Below are 20,648 nucleotides of genomic sequence, written 5' to 3' on the forward strand. Positions count from 1 at the left end.
TTTTTTTTTTTCTTTTTTCTTTTTTTGCCCAGCATCTTATTATTCTCTGTTAAAATACATGCACAGGTACACATGGACTAGAGGGAATGGCCTGCAGTTGCACCTGGGGAGATTCAGGTTGGACGTTAAGAAATACTACTTTTCCTAAAGAATGGTCAGGCACTGGAAAGGGCTGCCCAGGGAGATGGTTAAGTCACCAAACCTGGAAGTGTTCAAGAAACATTTAGATGTTGTGTTGAGGGACAAGTTTTAAAGAGAACTATTGGTGATTGGTGGATGGTTGGACTTGTAGGTCTTTTCTAACCTTGGTGATTCTATGATTCTATGTGCATTCACTTCCTTTCAGAGAATATTTTATACAACTCATTTTTTTTTTTTTTTAAGTTCATCATAACATGAAAGATTTATTTAAAACAAAAACAAAAACAAAACAAAAACAAAAACAAAAAAACAACCATGTCAGATGTAGACTGTGTTAAAAGCCAGCAAGCCTTCTAAGACATCAGACATACCTGTTGTTACTGATTTAATTGTGGCTCTACTGAGATCTCTCACTTCTTGTTTTGTTAAAAAAGGTGTCCATGATCAATTAATGGAGATAATACTGACTACACAGGAAAAGATTTTGAGGGAAATTCTGGACTACAAATGGAACAGTTCAGCAAGGTAATGCCACTGAGAAAGAAGTTTATTAGCTGGAAAGCTGTCTGCAGGACACCAGCAGCCATTCAACATTACTCCCCTCAACAGAACTGTAATCAAAGTACTAGCACAACATACAATAAGAGCTAAACGAGGAAATGAATAATAGAACAAGAAATATGGAAAATAGGACAATGTGGGAACAATTAAAGGCAGTGAGAAGAAATGGGATGAAATCTTCCCTTTACAAATAAACGTTTACCTTAGTGAAAGGTGATACTGGCAAGCTATTGACCATCTCATTGGGGATGGGAATGCAGAACAAAAGCAAATTAAGTAATCTTCAGAAAACCAGAACAAGATCTCTGAAGATTAGCAAACATTGTGCAGTGATTAAAATGCTTCAGGACTTGAATAAGTAATTGAGGCAATCTGTGAACTTTTTATTACTGGATTTTCTACTGAAGAAGTAAGACAAACCTGGACTACTTCTGATGACACATTGCGGGTCATGTATGAGATGTTGTCAGGTCACTTTTTATCCCTTATTTCTAGGATTAATTTGCCTTCGGAAAAAGCCTCTGAAGAGGATAAACTCTGAAGATGCTTTGAGCTATCTTGCAGTTTAAGAACATAAAGATTATATCAGTAAGCCGTAGTATATAAAGTACAATGGTCTATCTTATATATAAAAGATGTTGTGTAAAAGCAATTTTTCCCTTCTGGGATTCTGAGTACATGCTGGGTGCTTTATGCCTCTGTTATACTTGAAAATGGATGCCTTTGGTGTTTAATGATATTCCAGTATCAACATTTCTTGTGACGGAGCTGTGCTTCCCATTCTTGGTACGCTAAAGGAAACATAATGGCTGCAAAGTTCCAGTTGTGTTGGAGTCTTCTTGCTGGATTAGAAACTGTTTGAAATCACTAAGTAATGTGAATATTCTACTGCTGTGTAAAGGTTGCTATGCCTATATCTTTAGGTATACAGACCATCTAGATATAGTCATCTTATAGAGGTTTCCTGTCATGACTGCAGTAAAAGAAGTTCTAAGAATTAAGGAATCTATCAGTGAGCAAGTAGTCTACTAGGAAGAGTATGCAGATGAGGTTGGGGAGAATGGGACTTTCATATGACTGTTTTACTTTTGAAGGTATTGGGATTTTCCATGGGCATTTCTGAAGAACTGAGTTTGGCTATTGCATGAAACATTTCATGCAGCCATAGTGCTGGCTACATGTTCATGGATAGCATGCTCCAGCCAACATAAGAACCTCATGGCATGTTCTGTTGGCTGCCACTGAGAACAGCAGAAAGAGAATTTTCAGAGCTTTTTTCTGGACCTACTGCATTCCTACAGCCAAACACACTTAATTACTGCAGAGCTACATTCATCTTAACTGTGAACTACACTGGAGAATGTTTCTGGCATAGATAAGTATGTAGCCTCTGAGATCTTAAATATGCCTCTTGAATACTTCTGGACCTAACACAACAGAAATACTTGCAGACCTACCACATCAGAAATGCTTTCTTAATAGAGTGGGCTTGAACTTTAAGGAGTTTAATATGCTGTCTCATTCAACTATACCAGAACCGGTGAGAGACAAGCTCTGAATAGCAAAGGTTAAATTAACATATAAAGCAGGAAGGTAACCTGCAGACAATTGTCAAATGTGATAAAATGCAAGCAGTTATATGCACAGTATGTGCATAATATAGCTGCACCAAAGCTCTTGTTTGGTCAACATGCACCATGGCTGTTGAGCTGGGTGAGTGCTTATGGCATAATGTATTTAAAAAGAAATTGAATTACTACTGGTCAATTTGTGCTCACTTGCAACCAAATCAGTCTTGCATGTGAATTTGTGCATTTTTTTGCTGTCAGGTCCCTAGAAAATCAACATGGAGAAGAGAAAAGCAGCGCTGACTTCCTTCCTTAAATGAAGAAGGGATCTCCCTGAGGGCTGGAAGCAGCAGGGAACCACAGGGACTCAGGTCAGGGCCTGGCTGCTCATCCTGTCCCACTGCCCCACCAGGAGATGGGCATTAGGCATCTCCCCGGGGACAGGACAAGGTTGGATGCAGCTCTGTGGGTGGGGATCTGGGTTGGAGTTGGTGAGGGAAACTGGGGTCAGATATGTCTTAGAAGGGCTGGGCAGGGCTATAGGGATTGTTCAAAGCCAAGGTCAGGTGGGAGGATAATCCCCAGGTGAGGGTATGGACAATCAGAGTCCATGGCCAGGCATGGTATGTGACACAGCTCAGCTGGGACCAAGGGCAAGAGATTAAATTTAAAGCAGCACTTCTAAGGCCTCTTCCAAATCCTTCTCTGCCAAATCCTTCTCTGTCAAAGCTCTATCCCATCAGACAGCCTGTAGCTGGCTGCATCCCAGTCAAGGAATGCATTCTGGGCCTGATGGAGAGGCTTCCAGGGAAGAAAGGTCAAACATTTAACTGGTGACATGGAAGAAGTAGCGTTTCCAATGGGTCACACCACTTCCTTAATCATGATTCCAGAAAGATACAGAAAGAAACTGGAACTAGCTCCAAACTGCAGACAGACTTCAGGTCTGACGCAGCTCTTACACCATGGAGAATAGGACAAACCATTTGACTGCTTTTTTCTCACTGAAGAAACTCTCCTTCTCCCAATGACATGGTGGAAAATCTTGTGCCTACTGCCTAAACTTGGCCAAAGCTGTGTATAAATGTCTACAGTTGCTTCCTTGTGAGCAAGACAGGATAACAGGAGAAAAAACAACCAAACAACAACAACAACAAACATCAGGAGAAATGGAAATAATCATGCTAGAAGTTAGCTAAGACTTCAGGACCAAATCTGCAGTCACTGGTGCTCATTTTTACTAGTCCTGCCCTTTCTTTGGTCACTCTCTTCTTTGAAGTGCTAAGACAAAACAGGACTCGCTGCAGACACAAGTAAGTGAACTGAATGAATCAGAGCAATTTCAGATGAATTAGGTCTTAAATCACCTCTATTATCACAAAGCAGGTGTGATTTATAGCTGTGTCCTCCAAGGGAATGGCGGAGTGGGACAGAACAGAAATGAAGGGCTGTGGTCAGGCAGAGGGGAGGAAGACTTTCATCAATGCCTTGCTTACAAAAGGGCCCATCTTGCCTTGTTCTTCCAGCAGTGTATGGTGTCATAAAGTTTTTTCTTTTCTTTTTTTTTCTTTTTTTTCTGAATGTAAAATAACCTAATTCATGCCATTAATCCTACTGTAGGACCGTCAGTAAAACTTGTGCACATGACTAGGTCAGAATATGTGAACTTAAATACTGATTTCTGACTCTAACTTTCATGAAAATGAGTTAGAAAAATGCATGGCTGACCTATTTTTTCCCCCCCCAAAACATGTATATTAAAGGGTTCATGCATTCCAAAACAGCGAGAAGACGAACAGTTTTTATAATACCTGACTCAGCAACGAATATACAAACATATATATGAGCAACCCCAATGAATTCAGCTATGGAAACAAAATGCAGTACTGAGACTATTCATGTTCATTATACTAGATATTTGCTTGCATACCTCATAGGTTAATATACTCCTCTTGCAGAAAAGAAAGCTGAGCATTTACTTGACTGTTCAGCAATGGAGCTAATACTATTATGCTGGCTCTGGATGGTCTGGTCTAGTGGTTGTGACCCTCTATGACTGCAAAATATCAGCCAAAGCTGAATGAGCTCAATGAAACATAATGGAAGAATGTTGATTTCTGATAGATTAGGGGAAAAAAACTAAAAACACAGAGTGGCTGGAAGCGCTCTACTTTGTGTGCGTATATGGTTTTTGATTTTGGTTTAGTTTAAAATTGTTTGTTTTTTCTTTTCCAAGCGAAACAAACCACAGCACAGTGGGTTCTTTTTGCAAAGGCTTCATCACATGTACTTTGTCTATGATATTGCCATAGGATTTTTTATAGTATGCATTTTTGTGAAGTCAAACGATTGACTAAAGAGATATACGTACCACAGCTGCCTTTAAACAGATGAATTCTGCTGCTGTTAAAACTGTGATTAGATCTATAAGAATTATTCTTTTCTGACTAATTTCCCACTTCAAAAACTAGGATGTGGTTAGCAAGCCACTCTCCATCATCCTTCAACAGTCTTGGATAAGAAGGGATGTGCTGGTGGACTGGAGACTGGCAAACGTGATGCCCATCTTTAAAAAAAAAAAAAAAAGGGAAAGATAATTTTGGTAGCTACAGATCTATCAGACTCATCTTGGTGCCGGGGAAGGTTATGGAACAGATAATCTTGGGAGCCATCATGAGCCAGTTAAAAGTCAACCAGGGAATCAGGCCCAGCCGGAAAGCTGCCTGATGGAAAAGAGACCTTGGTGTACTGATGGACAATTGGCTGAATATGAGCCAGCAGTGTGCCCAGGTGGCCAAGAAGGCCAATGGCATCCTGGCTTGTATTGGGAATGGTGTCGTGAGCAGGACTAGAGAAGTCATCCTGCCCCTGTACTCAGCATTGGTGAAGCGTGAGGCCTCACCTTGAGTACTGTGTTCAGTTTTGGGCACCTCAGTGCAGAAAGGACACTGAGGTGCTGGAGCAGGTCCAAAGAAGGGCAACAAGGCTGGTGAAGGTCTTGGAGAATTTGCCCTATGAGGAGAGACTGAAGGAACTGGGCCTGTTTAATCTGGGGAAAAGGAGGCTGAACGGAGACCTTATTGATCTTTTTCCAATATCTGAAAGGTAATTACAGCAAGAGCAGGGTTGGTCTCTTCTCACTGGTGACAGGTGACAGGACAAGGGGAAATGGTCTCAAGTTGCACCAGGGTAAGTTTAGGTTGGATATCAGGAAAAACTTCCTGACAGAAAGGGTTGTTAAGCAGTGGAATAGGCTCCCCAGGGAGGTGGTTGAGTCACCATCCCTGGATGTGTTTAAAAACTATTTGGATGTGGTTCTCAGGGACATGATTTAGCAGAAGGTTGTTAGAGTTAGTGTAGTTTGGTTAGGTTGTGGTTGGACTCGATGATCTTTAGGGTGTTTTCCAACCCGAGCAATTCTATGATTCTATGACTCTATGGTTCTATAATAACAGAAGAAAAAAATGTCACCTGATGTAGATGCAGTTTATTAACAAACTGCAATTTTTTTATAATATGAAATTGCAGCTCCAACATATTAAATTTTCCAATTATCAGTTATGGTTCAAATGTGTACAGTGCCATATCCTGAAAAGTAGGCTTTGCTCATTTAAAAATAGACTTCAAGTTGCATTTCTTCCAGTGAAACAGAGTACGTTAATGGCAACACCCACTCCCTGACTTTCTTACCATTGAGATGACAACCCATTAGATCTCTAGGAAGACTAATGGTGACTTTCTATTTTTATAAAGTTTTGCCTGTATGCTGTTTTTAATAGGAAGGAATAGATGAAAAAATATAATGTGTTTCTTTGGAAACAAGCTTGTTCTTTATGCAACTGTTTTTCAGAAAAGAAGTACAGACTAAGGGATGATTTCTTTGTTCAAGATTTCCACACATACTTTAGTACTGAAATTTTCCTTCTATATTTTTCTCAAGGACATATTACTAGACTTGCTGTGATTATATTTACTGATTATTTTCCTGTTGTCCATGTTTGTTACTCTTCTTGTTTTTAGTAGAGATCCTGGTTGCTTTAGCCATCCAGCTCCAGAGATGGCCTCCTTCCAAAGAGAAGTGAGGCAGGACATCAGTGTGAATTGAATTCAAAACACAAAAACGTTATCTATCTATTATTTTCTGTTTTTGTTACACATTTTGATGTGTGTGTAATTATTTATAATGGAACAGTATAGAGAAGCACCTTAATCGAATTTATTTATCCACATGTATTGTATGCTCTATTGTACAAAAGTTGGACAATTTAGGAAATTGCTGATGCCTTCTGCAGCAAGAAATTAATGAAACTTTTCTTTCAGAATCCCCACTGTTGCAATTAGCACGTGATTCTGTTTCAGTTCAACTGAATTTTAATAGTTTGTAAACAATATTTTTTTTTTCACTGGCAATTCTAGAGAAAATCTGATAGTCTGCCAAAATAACATCACACTAGTTTTCCAAGGCAAAAACCACACAGTACATGCAGCACTAATCTGTACCCTACAGGGAGGTACTGGCATGTACTGAAAAAACATGCTGGCATCATGCATAGGAAACATCATAAGACATAAGAAACTCAAGTTGGACTTCCTTTCTCCATACCAATGCAAGGCTTCATAATCTCATTTCTAATTTCTTTGAGTTCTCAAATTAAACAGCTACTGTACACTGCAGCTATCGATAGACAACACAAAGATACATTCTATCCCATCCAGGACAATGTCTCTTGCTATTCCACCATACTAGATGGTGGAATAAGTCAAATCCTGGTAAAATATGCAGGTAAAACTACTGAGTAAATGCTCCAGGTAGATTGTCTTTTTTTTTTTTTTTTTTTTTTTTTTTTTAAGGGAGAAATAATGTACCAAAGTACAGTATTCTGAGAAAATTGAGTACTAAGAAACTACGGAGAACTGATGTGAGTTTTAAAATGTGTTTTATTTTCCCTTTTGTGATTATGATATTTGAACTCATACTTAAAAAATTGACTACAGCCCATTTTTGTCTGCTGATCTTCTACAGTGGTATTTTGAGAAAAGACAATAGGAACTATGACTGTTTCTAATTTTTCTCTGCAAGCTGGAATTTCACATTTTTGTTCCACAATTATTTCATCTGTTTTGAGAAAGCCAGTCTGAACATAGTTGTATTTCTAAATGAACTGGGTCAGTCTCATTAATTTGCTCACATTGTTGATTTGGAAAAATGTCCTCTAGGTTTGTGGACACTGCGTGGTAGAGAGGCCTTCTAAGCTCAACTTTTTTTTTTAATTTTTCTTTCTTGAAATTCTCTTGGAAAGCCATATTTTGCATCTTCAAGACCTAAAGAGATGTCAAAGAAATCCCATATACCCAAGGACAGCTCACATCCTCATTTGTAAAGCAGGATGTGGTTGTGCCTCTTTCTGGATTAGAACAATTTTTGTTACACTTATCACTATTACTTTATATAGCAGTAATAAAATCCACTACAAAAGATCTTTATCTTCCTTTAGGCTGAACTCTTTTGCTCCATTGCTGTCATTCATACAAAAGAACACTTAGTAAAAGACCATTAAAGAGCTGAATATACTTGATTTCAGTATTTCCTCTTCAAAAGGAGACATGCCTCACTCACTGGTGTTCTTACAGTAGCAGTTGTCACTCATACCTTTCATACTGTCTGTATAATTTAATTCAACACTAGCTCCTAAGAATTCTCCTACAATGTACTGTGATCCAGACTGATGTTTTCCACAACCTTTGATTTCTACTTATTAGTCATAAGATTCATTGGGTTATGTCATCTATTTTCTTGGTTGTCAAACTGAAGAGTTGTGTCAATGGCATTCAGTTCACCCACAACAACTACTGTCAGCTGCTTTTGTCACAGGAGGTCTGAATGCCCAGTGAAGTCTGTGACAAATCTGGAGAATGTTAGTAAGAAGACACACCTTTTTTTCTAATTCCACTGGTAACCTTAAATTTGACTCATCATTCTTGGGTGGATTGCATCAGATTTTATATCTTGTTAAAGATTTGATGAAGTCTGGAGTCTTCCACAGCTACATCTTGTTTATATTTTCAATGGATTTCTGGAAAAAAAAAATTCTGTGCTCTTGGGGGGAAATTAAGATCGCTATTAATTTCTTCACTTTCTCCAGTGATTTTGCATGAAGTATGATCCATTCAAAAGTGGCTAGGATGAAAACTGCCCTGTTTTTCTTGGTCTTCATGGGACTCTGTATAATCTTCAGCATAACTGTGAAAAGCAGTTTCTTTGTGTCTGACAGTGTCACAATCCCAAGCACTTTTAACCACCTCTCTATTTCATTTTTTTTTTAGTCCTTCTTCTCTTCTCAGTTGACCCATTATTGTGAATTTTTTTCAATTTTTACTTTTGAGGAGATCTGCAAATAACTTATTTTCTGGACTGCTGTCTTATGAATTTTTATAGCATCTGTTTCGAGTTCCCCAATGATCTTTTCTACATCAATAATATCAAGTTCCTTCATCTTGTCAGCAGTATCAAAGTTGTCTATTGTTCCAGTGGGAAACCTCTTTGATATGTAGCTCTTGACATATCTTTTCATTTGCTTATAAGAAAATCTTAAAGTATTTTCATGTCTGTCTTTTACTGGCCCGCAGGAGCTTCAACTAAAATAATGTATAGCTTTTTGTGATTGACATCTCTTCTGTACATATTTTTAAAGTCTGCTACTTTCTCTGCCTAGATTTAGGTACAGCATGAACATAGGTGTATAGTTTTTCCTGATTTAATAACTTTTTGAAGAGTTTACTGAGACATGCTTGTGTTTCTACTTTTTGCAACTTTTTCTTCCCATTTCTTGACATTTCCCTTAACCAGTATCTCTGAAAAGACTCAGCTTTGATTATTTTGATTTGATGATGATGTCCCACATGACTTCATCAGTCTTTTCTTGCTGTTCTAGAGACGATGGAGCTCCAAGTTTTTTAGAAACATGATTCTTTTACATCATCCTCTATATTATGACACAATTTTTCTGGAGAAATTTTCTAGAGAAAAATTGTTAAGTTTGGAGACTTTAATGTTCCTGATTGTTTTGTTCACAAATTTCTTCCAATGTGTTTTGTCCAGTAGAATCAATTCTATTTTCTAAAAGGGACCCACCAACAGAATATTTTTCAAAATATGAGCAGTTCTCCTAGGCAAGTTTTGATTCTCATTTGTCAAGCACTCTAAATTTAGACTACCTGTAACTTTAATGATAGGAAATGGAGGTGGACCATCCTTACACCTTAGGCTTCATGGTGACTTCAGGTTAGGCACTAGAAGGAGAGAGGTGACTTGGTGCATACCTTTTGTGTTCATTAGCTTGTGGTGATCAGCTGAAACTTAATTACCTGCAAATTCAAGCACAGAGAAGGAGTCTGCTTCTCAGCTGAATGATTAAGCTTTTCAACACAGAGAAGGAAGCAAGTTTCTGAATGAACTTCCAGGCATTCTGCAACATTATTCAGAGGTCTCTGGTTTGATGAATACCCCACAGGTACTCAGTGTTTGAATATGCATAAGCAATAATATAACCTTTGTAATTCTGAACTCAACACTTTCAGAATATGTATGCATTGGCAAGCAGCGTTATTTGATTTTAACTCTACTGTTTGATTTAGTCTTCGTTGAGGTCTGCTGTGACTGTTTGCAAACCAAAGGGCCAATTAAATAATTTTGTTGGAATTGTCTGAGGTAAAGTATGTAAACATGCCATTTAGTTAGCTTACCAAAATTCTTTTGGGGAATTGAAGTATAAAAATATTTTTGGGAATACTAACAGATATTCCAGTGAATTCTTGCCTTGCATGTAAAAGTGGCCCTGAAATTTCATGTAGATAACAGGATCTGTAAGTGGCAAAAAGATATCTTGCAATAGTATTTTTTCCAGATATAGAATGGTGAAATGAACCAAAAAAAAAAAAAAGTCATAGGCTAGTAAAAATTAGCAAAAATTGTGGAAAACAACAGGAATAACCTAGAAAAGCAGAATTCATTAGGAAGAAAGATAAAACCCAGTGAAGGTCTAAGTCAGTGCAAGAGCATTGTATTTAATATGTGGCCACATCTTGTATGCAGATCCTTCATTCTCTCTTATCTATATGCAGTTTCTTCTGGGTTTTCAATTACTGTTAATCTTTTTAGAAAAAACATCAAGTCGTTATGGATAGCACAATTAAGAAGTGTACTTACTGTGCAATGGTGGTCAGAAAAGTTAATAAGATGTTAGGCTGAATTAAGAATGAGACAGAGAATAAATAGGAAAAGATAACATTCTTTTATGTATGATATTCCAAACTCACCTTGGATGCTGAATTCAATTTACATTGTATTATCTCAAAACAAGGGAATATAAAAAATGCACCAACCCCCAAAAAAGAGCAGTAGAAGGAATTCATTAGAGTTATGAATGAATGAGGTAATCATATCAGGACAGAACAAAAAGTCCAGGACTATTTAAAATGGAAAGATGTTAAAGAAGTAGTGGAAATACAGGTAGAATTATATAAAGAAAAATGATTCAATAGACACTTAATCAGTAATGTCATTTGTGCCTTCTTATAGTAACAGAACAAGGGAGCTGTATAATTGCTTTCTGCAGCTAGGCAGTAGCTTCATAATGTTCAAAAGAAAGTCCTTTCCTTTTCTGTAATGAAAAATTAACTTGTGGAACACAACGATGCAAGAAATTGAGCAAATAACATCATGTAATTCAAGAATGGATTGTAATGCTGGAAGGCAGTAAGAAAAGGCTTGCAATCACACAGAATAAAGTAAACAACTCAAGTCATCAGTCCTAATGCTTCTAACTATAAGCTATACAGCATTCTTGTTGTTTCATCATTACTACAATCATGCTTTGAAGAAACAGTGTCCTCACAACAGTGTTAAAATCAGAATGATCTGAGAGAGTATCCTAAGCTGGAACCATCAGTTTTTTCCCATGTGTTATCTCCTAAATATCCCCAGCAGTGGATATCCCTAACCTGAAATCAGCACAAATGCACTCTTCTCGTGGTCACTTCAGGGGAAATTGTATTTGAGACTATCCATTCACATTACTGCAGTTGCTCTGTAATATTGTTTTTGTGGACATGTTTAAAGGTGGTAGTGCAGGACTTCTAATAATTTGCAGAGGATTGTAATACAGTGCCAGTTTTTTACCTAACAAGCAAAGGGAAGAGTGGATGTCACTTCTCATTTTCCACATGTAGATCCCTTTGGTAGAAGCTGGTCATGCCAGGGGTCTGAAGAGTTCCATCCTCTGCACTCCCAGCCACGAAGTACAGAGGCTATGGAGGTCCCTTTTTCTTAGGTGAGATGCACATAAGAAAGGGTCGTTGTACAGTCACATTAATATCAAGGACAAAGTACTCATCTGCAAGCAAGCCCACAATATGAATGAGTGTATGTACGTAGGAGGAGATTTGTAAGACAGGCTTGGATGCAAAGCATACATTTCAGGATTTATTGGTTGCTATGGAGTTCAACTGAAGCAGAAGGTGTAGGCAAAACACCTCAGTACTTGTATATAGAAGAACCTCAGGCAGAAACGTAACATGGTGAATATTTCTGTATCTTTAAGAAAGCCCTTAACAGGCAATTTTTGGACGATAACAGAATAAACTAATGCAGGTATTTTTCCTGAAAGCTTGTCCATTTCTCCTTCATTGGCAATGGCAGAGGCATTCAGCTTGCTCCAAGAATGAATTCAAAGCCAGCCAGATTTCTGTGGGTGACTGGCCTCCATTCAGTTATACACTAAGCAGTGAATTTCTAATGCTGTTAAACATAGTACAGGCCTCATCTTAATCTATTCCATTCTTTGCACACAGTATATTGCTGGACTAAGGGCTTCCACAGAAAAAAAACATCATTACATTTCTGTATTCAGCCTCTTATCCTGGCTATAAAGTGCTTTGGGAATTTTATTTATCGGCTCAAACTGATGCTATCTGTTCGCTAAAAAGCAGGAGTTTCATTCAATAGGAATTTCGCCTTCAGATATCCTACTTCTACAAAAAAATAAAAAATCTGTTATTTGGTATGACAAAGAAAGGGGTTGTATCCTACAGTATAAGAAAAAATTCTCATGTTGTTGTGTATAGAATTTCTCTTGTTGGGAACCAGAGAATTTTTCATATTTTTTGCAGCTAATGTTTTCAAGTAGTTTTGAATTGTTCGACAGAGAAAGTTACCCATGGCTGGTAAAAATATTTGTTATGAACATTTGCTGTGAATGTAATCCATTTGCTTTGTAAATCTTTGACAAGTCTTGCTGATTTCTGTGCTCATATACGCTACTCACATCTCACACAGATGAGACAAGTGCTTTTCAGCACATGAGACAGCTGTGAGCTCCTTTGCTCAGCTGTTCATCTTCTCTGGTGCATGATTAGTCAAGTGAGTCACCAAGTTTATTCACGATTCTTCATTTTGCAGTTATTCTTCCTAGTTATTCTCCAACCAGTGTCTGTTCTGAATCCTGTACAGCTCATACATGGAGTTTTTTTCTCATCAAAAGGCCATCGCATGTAATGATCAAGTTCCATGGTGTTTGGACTGACTGTCATCTCCTTTCAATGGTGGAAATGTAGGGTAGCTACTCATGATGTGCAAGGACTTGTTATGAAGCAATGCATAAACTGACTTGAAAAGCCAACACTGACTAGATTCCAAGGGTTCTTCCATGCACACCATATTTTGGCTGAGTGTGGGAACAATTCCAATTCTTTCTTTCCTTCTCCACCAGCATTGATTCAAGATCAGGCTGGAACAGTCTCTGAGCACCTGATCTAGCTGCAGGTGCCCCTGTTCATTGCAGGAGAATTGGACAAGATAATATTTAAGGGTCCTTTCCAATTCAAACGATTCTATGATTCTATGATATTTAGTGCTGTTCGTATCTCCTTTTCTTAACCTTTCCTTACAGCTACTTCAGTTTTGGTTAGATCAGATAATTCGAGGCAACCTGACTCCTTTTTTTCTGCTCCTTTTTTCCAATTCCTCTCATGCTTTTCAATCCCAGTAGAAATACCCCTGGCAGCACAGCGACAACTTGTCCCTCAGCTAGAAGCTTGTCAATGGCTTACGGGCTGGTTCAGCCCAGTTCCACAACTAGCGGGGTGGAGGGATTTCATGAATCTGCCTCTGGAAAAGGGAAATACGGGACCCCAAAATAATTAAAAACAGAAGCAATGATTTGAGGAGAAACAAACTAATTTACTAAATATGGTTTTGGAATGCAAGAACACACTATACAATATAATTAGAATTTAAGCTAATAAATCAAATATAATGAGAGAGAGCGTCCAAAAGGTGGATAGGCCTTACCATAACACTGAGGTGAGATGTGCAGTCCAGTTGAGCAGCAGGGAGGAGAGCCTGAGGAAGAAAAGAGAGCAGTCAGATGACCTACCAAGTCATTATATCTGTTCCCCCTGAGCAGAAATGATAACAACACAGCGAACAGTATTCTGGAGTATGTAGTTCTTCTTCTCTTCTGATATGGGTACCCAAAACTGGAGCATTAACATTTTAACTCCCAGTGCACTACATGATGTTATGATGTGGAGTATCGATAACCAAAAATCATAAAATCATGACAAAGCTAAGGAGGCATTTCTGCTCTCCACCATTTTATTGTGTGTGATTTATTGTGGAGAGGGAACAAAGCAAGTCATAGTCTTTTATCTGACTTGTTCCATGTCATTTCTGCCACACATTAAAAGTTATTCTGTCATGGCCATGGGCTTTTTGTGAGGTGCACTATACTGTCTTCTCCTCTTAGTTGTTCAAATAGACTCATGACATCAGTTTTCTATTCCTTTGTCTTTTTCTGCTTAAGCTATGCTATGTTTTTGTAAGTTCGCTTCTTTTTCAATTGAAAAGGTGATATATTCTTTAATTTGGTATCCCAAGTCAGTCTGAAACAAGTAATGAAATTCCTTTTATCTATATTTGCATTTAACTAAGCCACCTTTTAAGTATTTTGAATTAAGTATTACAGGAAAGAGGCTCATACAACATACTCACTTTGAGACATAAAACTGAGTTTTCTGCAACTGCCAAAAAAATGACATTGACCCAAACTTTGTTAGCTTGCTGCCTTGTGGGACAGTCAGGATTTTTAGTGACAGTTTGTTTTGCTTAATACCAGATATGTATATAAATTGAGAGTAGCCTGGCTGAGAAGGACTTAGAGGTTCTGGGTGATGAAAAACTTAACATGAACCAGTGCTGTGCACTTGTAGTCTGGAAGGCCAAAGATATCCATCAGAAGAGGAGTGGTCAGCAGAGCAAGGGAGGTGACTGTTCCTCTCTATTCAGATCTCGTGAGGCCCTATCTGGGCCAAGTTTTGGGCGTCCAGCACAAGAAAGACGCAGAGCTCTTGGAAAGCATTCAGAGGAGGGTAATGAAGATGATCCAAGGGCTGGAGCACCTCTTTTATGAAGATAGGCTAAAGGAACTGGGCTTGCTCAGCCTGGAGAAGAACAGGCTGTGGAGGGACCTCATTGTAGCACTGCAGTGTTTGAAGGGAGCTTATAAATGAGGCAAATCAACTTTTTTACACGGATGGATAGTGATCAGATGAGGGGGAATAGTTTTAAAATAAAGGAAGGGAGGTTTAGATTAGATGTCAGGGGAAGTTCTTTACTGAGAGAATGGTGAGGTGCTGGCACAGATTGCTCAGAGAAGTTGTGGGTTCTCTGTCCTCAGAGATGTTTAAGGCCAGGTTGGATGGGGTCCTAGGCAATCTGATCTAGCACTTGATCTAGCAGTTGGCAACGCTGCCTATGGCAGGGGTTTGGAACTTGATGATCCCTGAGATCCCTTCCAATCCAGGCCATTCTGTGATACTATGATTCAGGCAACCTTAATGGTTTCAGCTCCCAGTATTTCTGCACGTTTATACTTTCAACCATCTGAATAATCCAATTAATTTAAGTACTATATTTGAAACACATCTTGTTCTGAAGTGTTTAGAGCAAGTTATATCAAAAAACTTTACTGATGCTATCTTCTCAGAGATTGTTGCAGTGTGTCTTATCTGACTTCTTATTTACCAACAGTCCCTTACCTTTATTTTCCAGGTATCTCTTCAAAATGACTGGTGGCAGAGACATGCATATAGATAATTTAATTTCCCTGCAATGTCTTTATCCCCTTTAATTGTTCCCATTGCACCCTAGTACTCCACCGAGCCTTTTGATTCTCTCACAGCCTGCTTACCCCTCTTATAATTAAGTAATTTCTTCTTATTTATTTTCATGTTATGCCTTTGGCTAATCTCCCCACCAAATCCCTCTGCTAAACCATTCTCAGTTTTGTTTTACATTACTGTGCCATACCATTAACTTCTGTTGGGCTAACTTTCCATTTTCCACAGGATATTCGAAGAGCCTCTTTTGTGGTAGCTTCCCATTCAGCCAAAGCAGATAGGCCCTTACCCTTCTTTCTCCCTTTTGTAATTCAGGGACATGTGCAAATCTTTTGTAACTCATTAATGGCTCAGCAGGCTTCATGCTGAATCTTTAAAGCACCTTATACATTTCCTTTTGTGTAATAGTAATTTATTTAACTTTTTTTAAAAATTCTTTTCTTTTCTTGTGAGGGAGTTAAACTGGAAGGGGGTGGGGAAGGAGCTGGAAAAGGAAAGGGAACATTAAGCAATGAACAAAAGAGATGGACTAATAGAAAGTGGTTCTGTGCTCATGCATAGAAAATGATTTGGATGCAAATCAGTCACACAGCTGAATGATCTGTCTCAAAGCCTTAAGATTAAGGAGCAGAGGGCTTCAGACTCGAGTGGCACTCTGTCTGATTTCTATCCAGTCCCTGCATTCAGAAACCAGCAGGCCTGCAAACTGCCCACCTGGAGGACTTCTGTGCCACTTTCATGTCTCCTTGAACTCAGCTGAAAAAAAAGCCTTTGTGTTGACTTTATGTCAGTCACGGTGTCTTAAAGCTGCAAATATGGGGAGGTGGAAGGGATCTAGGTAGGAGACAACCAGATTAGTGACATGTTGAGGAAAGTGGATAAAGTATTTCCCAGGGAAGTAATTTCCACTGAAAGTATGGGGAAGTACAGGTGGGTAATTTTTTGATAACCCAATAATTTATGTAGACAACTAAATAAAGATTTGAATTTCTAAGCATAGGATCTTAAGTGGAGTATTAAAAAATGCCTTGTATACACTGTTTCCATGCAGTGTTACTGAAATCGTTATCCAGATTTTAGAAGCGTTAGAGGTAACAGGGTCATGAATCATAGAACCATAGAATAGTTCGGGATGGAAGGGACCATTAAGATCAGCTAGTTCCAACCCCCTGCTATAGGCAGGGACACCTCCCTCTAGATCAGGTTGCTCAAAGCCCCATCCAGCCTGGCATTGAATGCCTCAGGCAGGGGCATTCACAACCTCACTTGGCAACCTGTTCTGGATAGGCCTTGTTGTGCAAAGACTGGAATCATTCCTTCTACATGAGTAGGGAACTAGGCAGTCTATTAGTAACCACACAATTTATATTAATATCGTATGGACTTATTCTCTTTCTTAGATATTCCTCTCAGAAGTGGAAAGAGTAAAAACTAACAAAAAACTGGTGGAGTATATCCAACGAGCAAGGATTTAAATTGATAGCCTGAATCTCTTTCACTTCACCACAGACAAATATTTTCCCAAAGTAGCTTAACTAAAATCTATTGTAAGGTATGCCAGAAGAATAAAAAAGATTTAATTCATGGTTTATTTTGTCCACCGGTGAACAGAACTTATAACATCAAGCAGAGGAATGTGAGCTTCAGATCTGGAGCACTTTAGTAACATCTCTGAAATAACTTTCTTTTCAAAAAGAATTCCAACAGAAAAAGATTGATTTTTCATCCCACACACATACCTCATCCGCAGCAAAGCTCACTATCTGGAGGTTTGAAGATAACTGCCACCATTGATTTTTTTGTTTTGTTTTGTTTTGTTTTCTTTTTTGTTTTTTAATGCTTTGTCTTTAGGAACTCCTTCATAGATATCCTTCGGGCTATCCTACTGTCCTTGGAAGTGCTCATCGAAGATCAGGAGCTTCAGATAAATGGCTTCATTCTAATTATAGACTGGAGCAACTTCTCCTTCAAGCAAGCCTCCAAGCTTACACCATCTATCCTCAAATTGGCCATTGAAGGTTTGCAGGTAGGTGGAGAGCACCATGTGCCTGTATTTTTTGTTACTGCAGCCAGTGGCACATGCCCCAGCACTGGGCAGGGTGCAGAGGTTGTGAGAGACAGAAATCCAAAATGCTTGTATCCAATTTACTTGCAGCATAGATTGATTTTCAGATGTTTCATTTTCACTGTCTTTTGCTTTTTTTTCCTTTTCTTTCCAGTTGTAAATCATTGTTGTGTTACTTACTGCAGTGTTAAGAAGGATGTTTAGAGATTTGCGGTTTAATCCACTGGAGAAATCAAGGAGATTAAAATTCATCAACATCTGCTTTCTGCAGCGTGCAGCTGACATACAAGCAAAACCGCATTCAGAGGGAGGGTGAGGGAGAGGAAGAGAGCAGTTCCTTCAGCTGGAAGTGTGTTCTCTATTGCTGGCATGGATGTGTTTGAGTCAGAGGGAAATGAGGAAGAGGGAGGACAGGCTCCCTGTTGTGCTCTTACTCTGACTGCCTTAATTTACCATACAGGATCCTTCCACATTACAGTTTGGACTGTTCAGGGGCTGCACATCCAATCCACTTGGTGCTTGCAAATAAACTGGAGAAAATTAAAGCTATGTGCTGTTTCAGAGTTAGGGAAAAAGTGAGGGCAAAATAACTGGAACCTGATGGAACAACCAGAAGATAGGCGTGGGCTGTTTTGCTCAGGGTGAACGTCAGCCATTTCCACTTGATTCCAAGTCCATTTCCTCTGTTAGACCTGAGTTGGATTTTTAGACTTGAAGTAGTCTGACATCACCTTATTAATTGTGGACATTTGATACAACCTCAGAACTACTCAGGTTGGAAGAACTTCTGAAGAACATTTCTTCCAACCCCTTTGCTTGAAGCAGGGCTGACTCCAACTTAGACCAGGCTTAAGGACTGCATTTCACATAGCTGCATATCTAAAAGGCAAGATTTTATAAATGATTGTGTTTCCATTTTATTTTTAGTACTTTTTAGGTATCCTGCAGTGATAATACCTCAGCAATAATCTTCCCTGGTGTGTGTATTTTAGATTTAACAAATAGACTAGAAAGAACAATTTGTTCAACTATTTTCTGACTAACAAATTGCCTATAATTAGATCATGATTTTCTTCACTTTATGCTATTATTCAGAATTAAGGCAGAAAAATCTGGCAATAATTTCTATCCCGTGTTCTCCTTTGTAGGGAATTTTCAGCAATTCTAGCAAATTAGAAAGTCAAGCTGTGCAATTAGTCCCTGAAAGACAAGGACAGTACCTTATCTTCTCCTTATGCTGCTATCACTTCATCTGCATTCCTTCGCAGAATAACATTCTGTAGTTTAAAAAAACCTCCACTTAGAAGAAAGAGACAGCCATGTGAAATTCAGAAGGAAATCAAATGTCAGCAAGATGCTCTTGCGCTCATCCAATCTGTTGTACTGCCAGCTCTCTAGCAAGAGGCTAGTCCAGTATTTACCACATCTTATTTCTGCCCAAGGCACTACAGGCTGTCTCTCTATCACATAGGAATGAGCAGACATGTCCACCTCATTCCAGCTTCAGGTCTGAGCAGTGGAAAAGTGAGCTGTTCCTTTCAGGCCCACTTTCACCTACTATGCTTGTTCGCAGATGTTTCTTCATCATTCCCAGATGGGGAAGCCCCCAGATTATTTGAAGTTTTTGGCAACAGTACATTTCTGGAAGCATCAAGGCCTGAAAACATCAATGCTGACCTCATAATTATATCATTAGCCTGACAACCTGGGCAATTTAATAAAGCTGACTTTCTTCTTCTGATGGTTGTTTATTTCATTTCGCATTTGAAGTCATGTTACTGCCTTCTGCAAGTTAAACAGAAATGCAAATTTCTATGAAATGCACGAGTGTCTCCTTCTCTAACAACTAGTGGGCTTTGCTAGTTGTAGGAGTTGTGAATGTTGCACTCCAGTTGATAAGGTTTGGAAGGATGTCATTTATGCTTGGTTTTCCTGAACAAATTCATCCTCAAGGGTCCCTTCCAGCTCAGGATATTCTTTGACTCTATGACAAATATAGCAAGTGATGGGATTCTCTCTCTCTCTTTTTTTTTTTAATTGGCTCTTATGTTTGTTGTTGAAGTAGTTTCAGTAACACTTTGTTTCATTATTATTTGAAAATGAGTTGACATTAAACTAATGTAAAATTTATTTAAATTGCAGTTGAAATGCAGATAAGACCTAGATATAGAAAAAGAAGAGTCACAAAAGGAGTTGCATTGAAGCTCATTGAAAGTAAAATAGTCAAGTTCTACTCCCATGAGTTTTAATCACATCTGAAACAGATCAAGGCTGTTTCAGTTCCTTGTTATGTCTCACAGAGATGGCACTGTGCACATACAGATGCTCAACCAGGCAGATTAAATGGACATCCAAATTCTCCTTCCTATGAAGAGATTTTGAGCCATATTATATCCTACATATGTTTAGTAGATAGAAGGAAAATATATCTTATAATTTTGTGTGGGGCTGAGCCTGTATGTCCACACATTGTTATCTAAGTCAGGAAATTCTAGCTTGTCCGTAATTTTAATGCCATAATTGAACCATTTTCCCATAGTTTTGTGAAGCTCCCACTTGATTCAATATCTCAGTCCACTCTTTTGTGAAATACAGAACCACTAAGAGTACGTAGTTTGTATTTTTTTCTTACTTTGAAACTGTTTTGTACTAATGACTGTATTGACAATTCTTTCTTCTTTGGTTTTGTTGTTGTTGTTTTCTGTGTGTGTGTGTGTGTGTTCTATTTTTATCTTTTTCCCCTTGAATTACTGCTGGAGTGTGTCATCACTAAGTGAAAGAAACAAGCCTTACATAGGGTGTGTGTGATAATGAATCCTGTATTGCAAGACCACTGCTGGTCAGACCTCACAGTCTGGCCTGCACAGATTAATACATCGCTATTTACAGAGTGCTCAGTTCCAAACACTGTGCAAGTCTGTAAATACTCAGAGATTAAAGATTAGTTACATAATCACTAGGTCTTTCTCATTACAATATTTGAATTTCTGCTTGCTCTAAATAAATATCTATGTTTGCTACTGACCACTGGCTTGAAAACCTCTGATAAATATGAGAATTAGGACAGAACTTGATGTGGCAATTCCTTATGATCATAGGACTGTAGAATCATAGAATCATTTAGGTTGGAAAGACCT

At 38.5% G+C, this 20,648-nt stretch overlaps 1 protein-coding gene across 1 annotated transcript in view; it reads left to right on the plus strand.

The window, feature by feature from the left end:
• Positions 1 to 20,648, plus strand: part of CLVS1 (clavesin 1) — an 83,894-nt gene that overhangs the window by 8,240 nt on the left and 55,006 nt on the right. The window contains exon 2 of the mRNA XM_003205070.4: positions 17,298 to 17,472. Coding sequence (XP_003205118.1) covers positions 17,298 to 17,472 — 175 coding nt within the window. The remainder of the gene's footprint in view (positions 1 to 17,297; positions 17,473 to 20,648) is intronic.

The sequence above is a fragment of the Meleagris gallopavo genome, chromosome 3 (genome assembly GCF_000146605.3).
Source record: "Meleagris gallopavo isolate NT-WF06-2002-E0010 breed Aviagen turkey brand Nicholas breeding stock chromosome 3, Turkey_5.1, whole genome shotgun sequence".
NCBI lineage: Eukaryota > Metazoa > Chordata > Aves > Galliformes > Phasianidae > Meleagris > Meleagris gallopavo.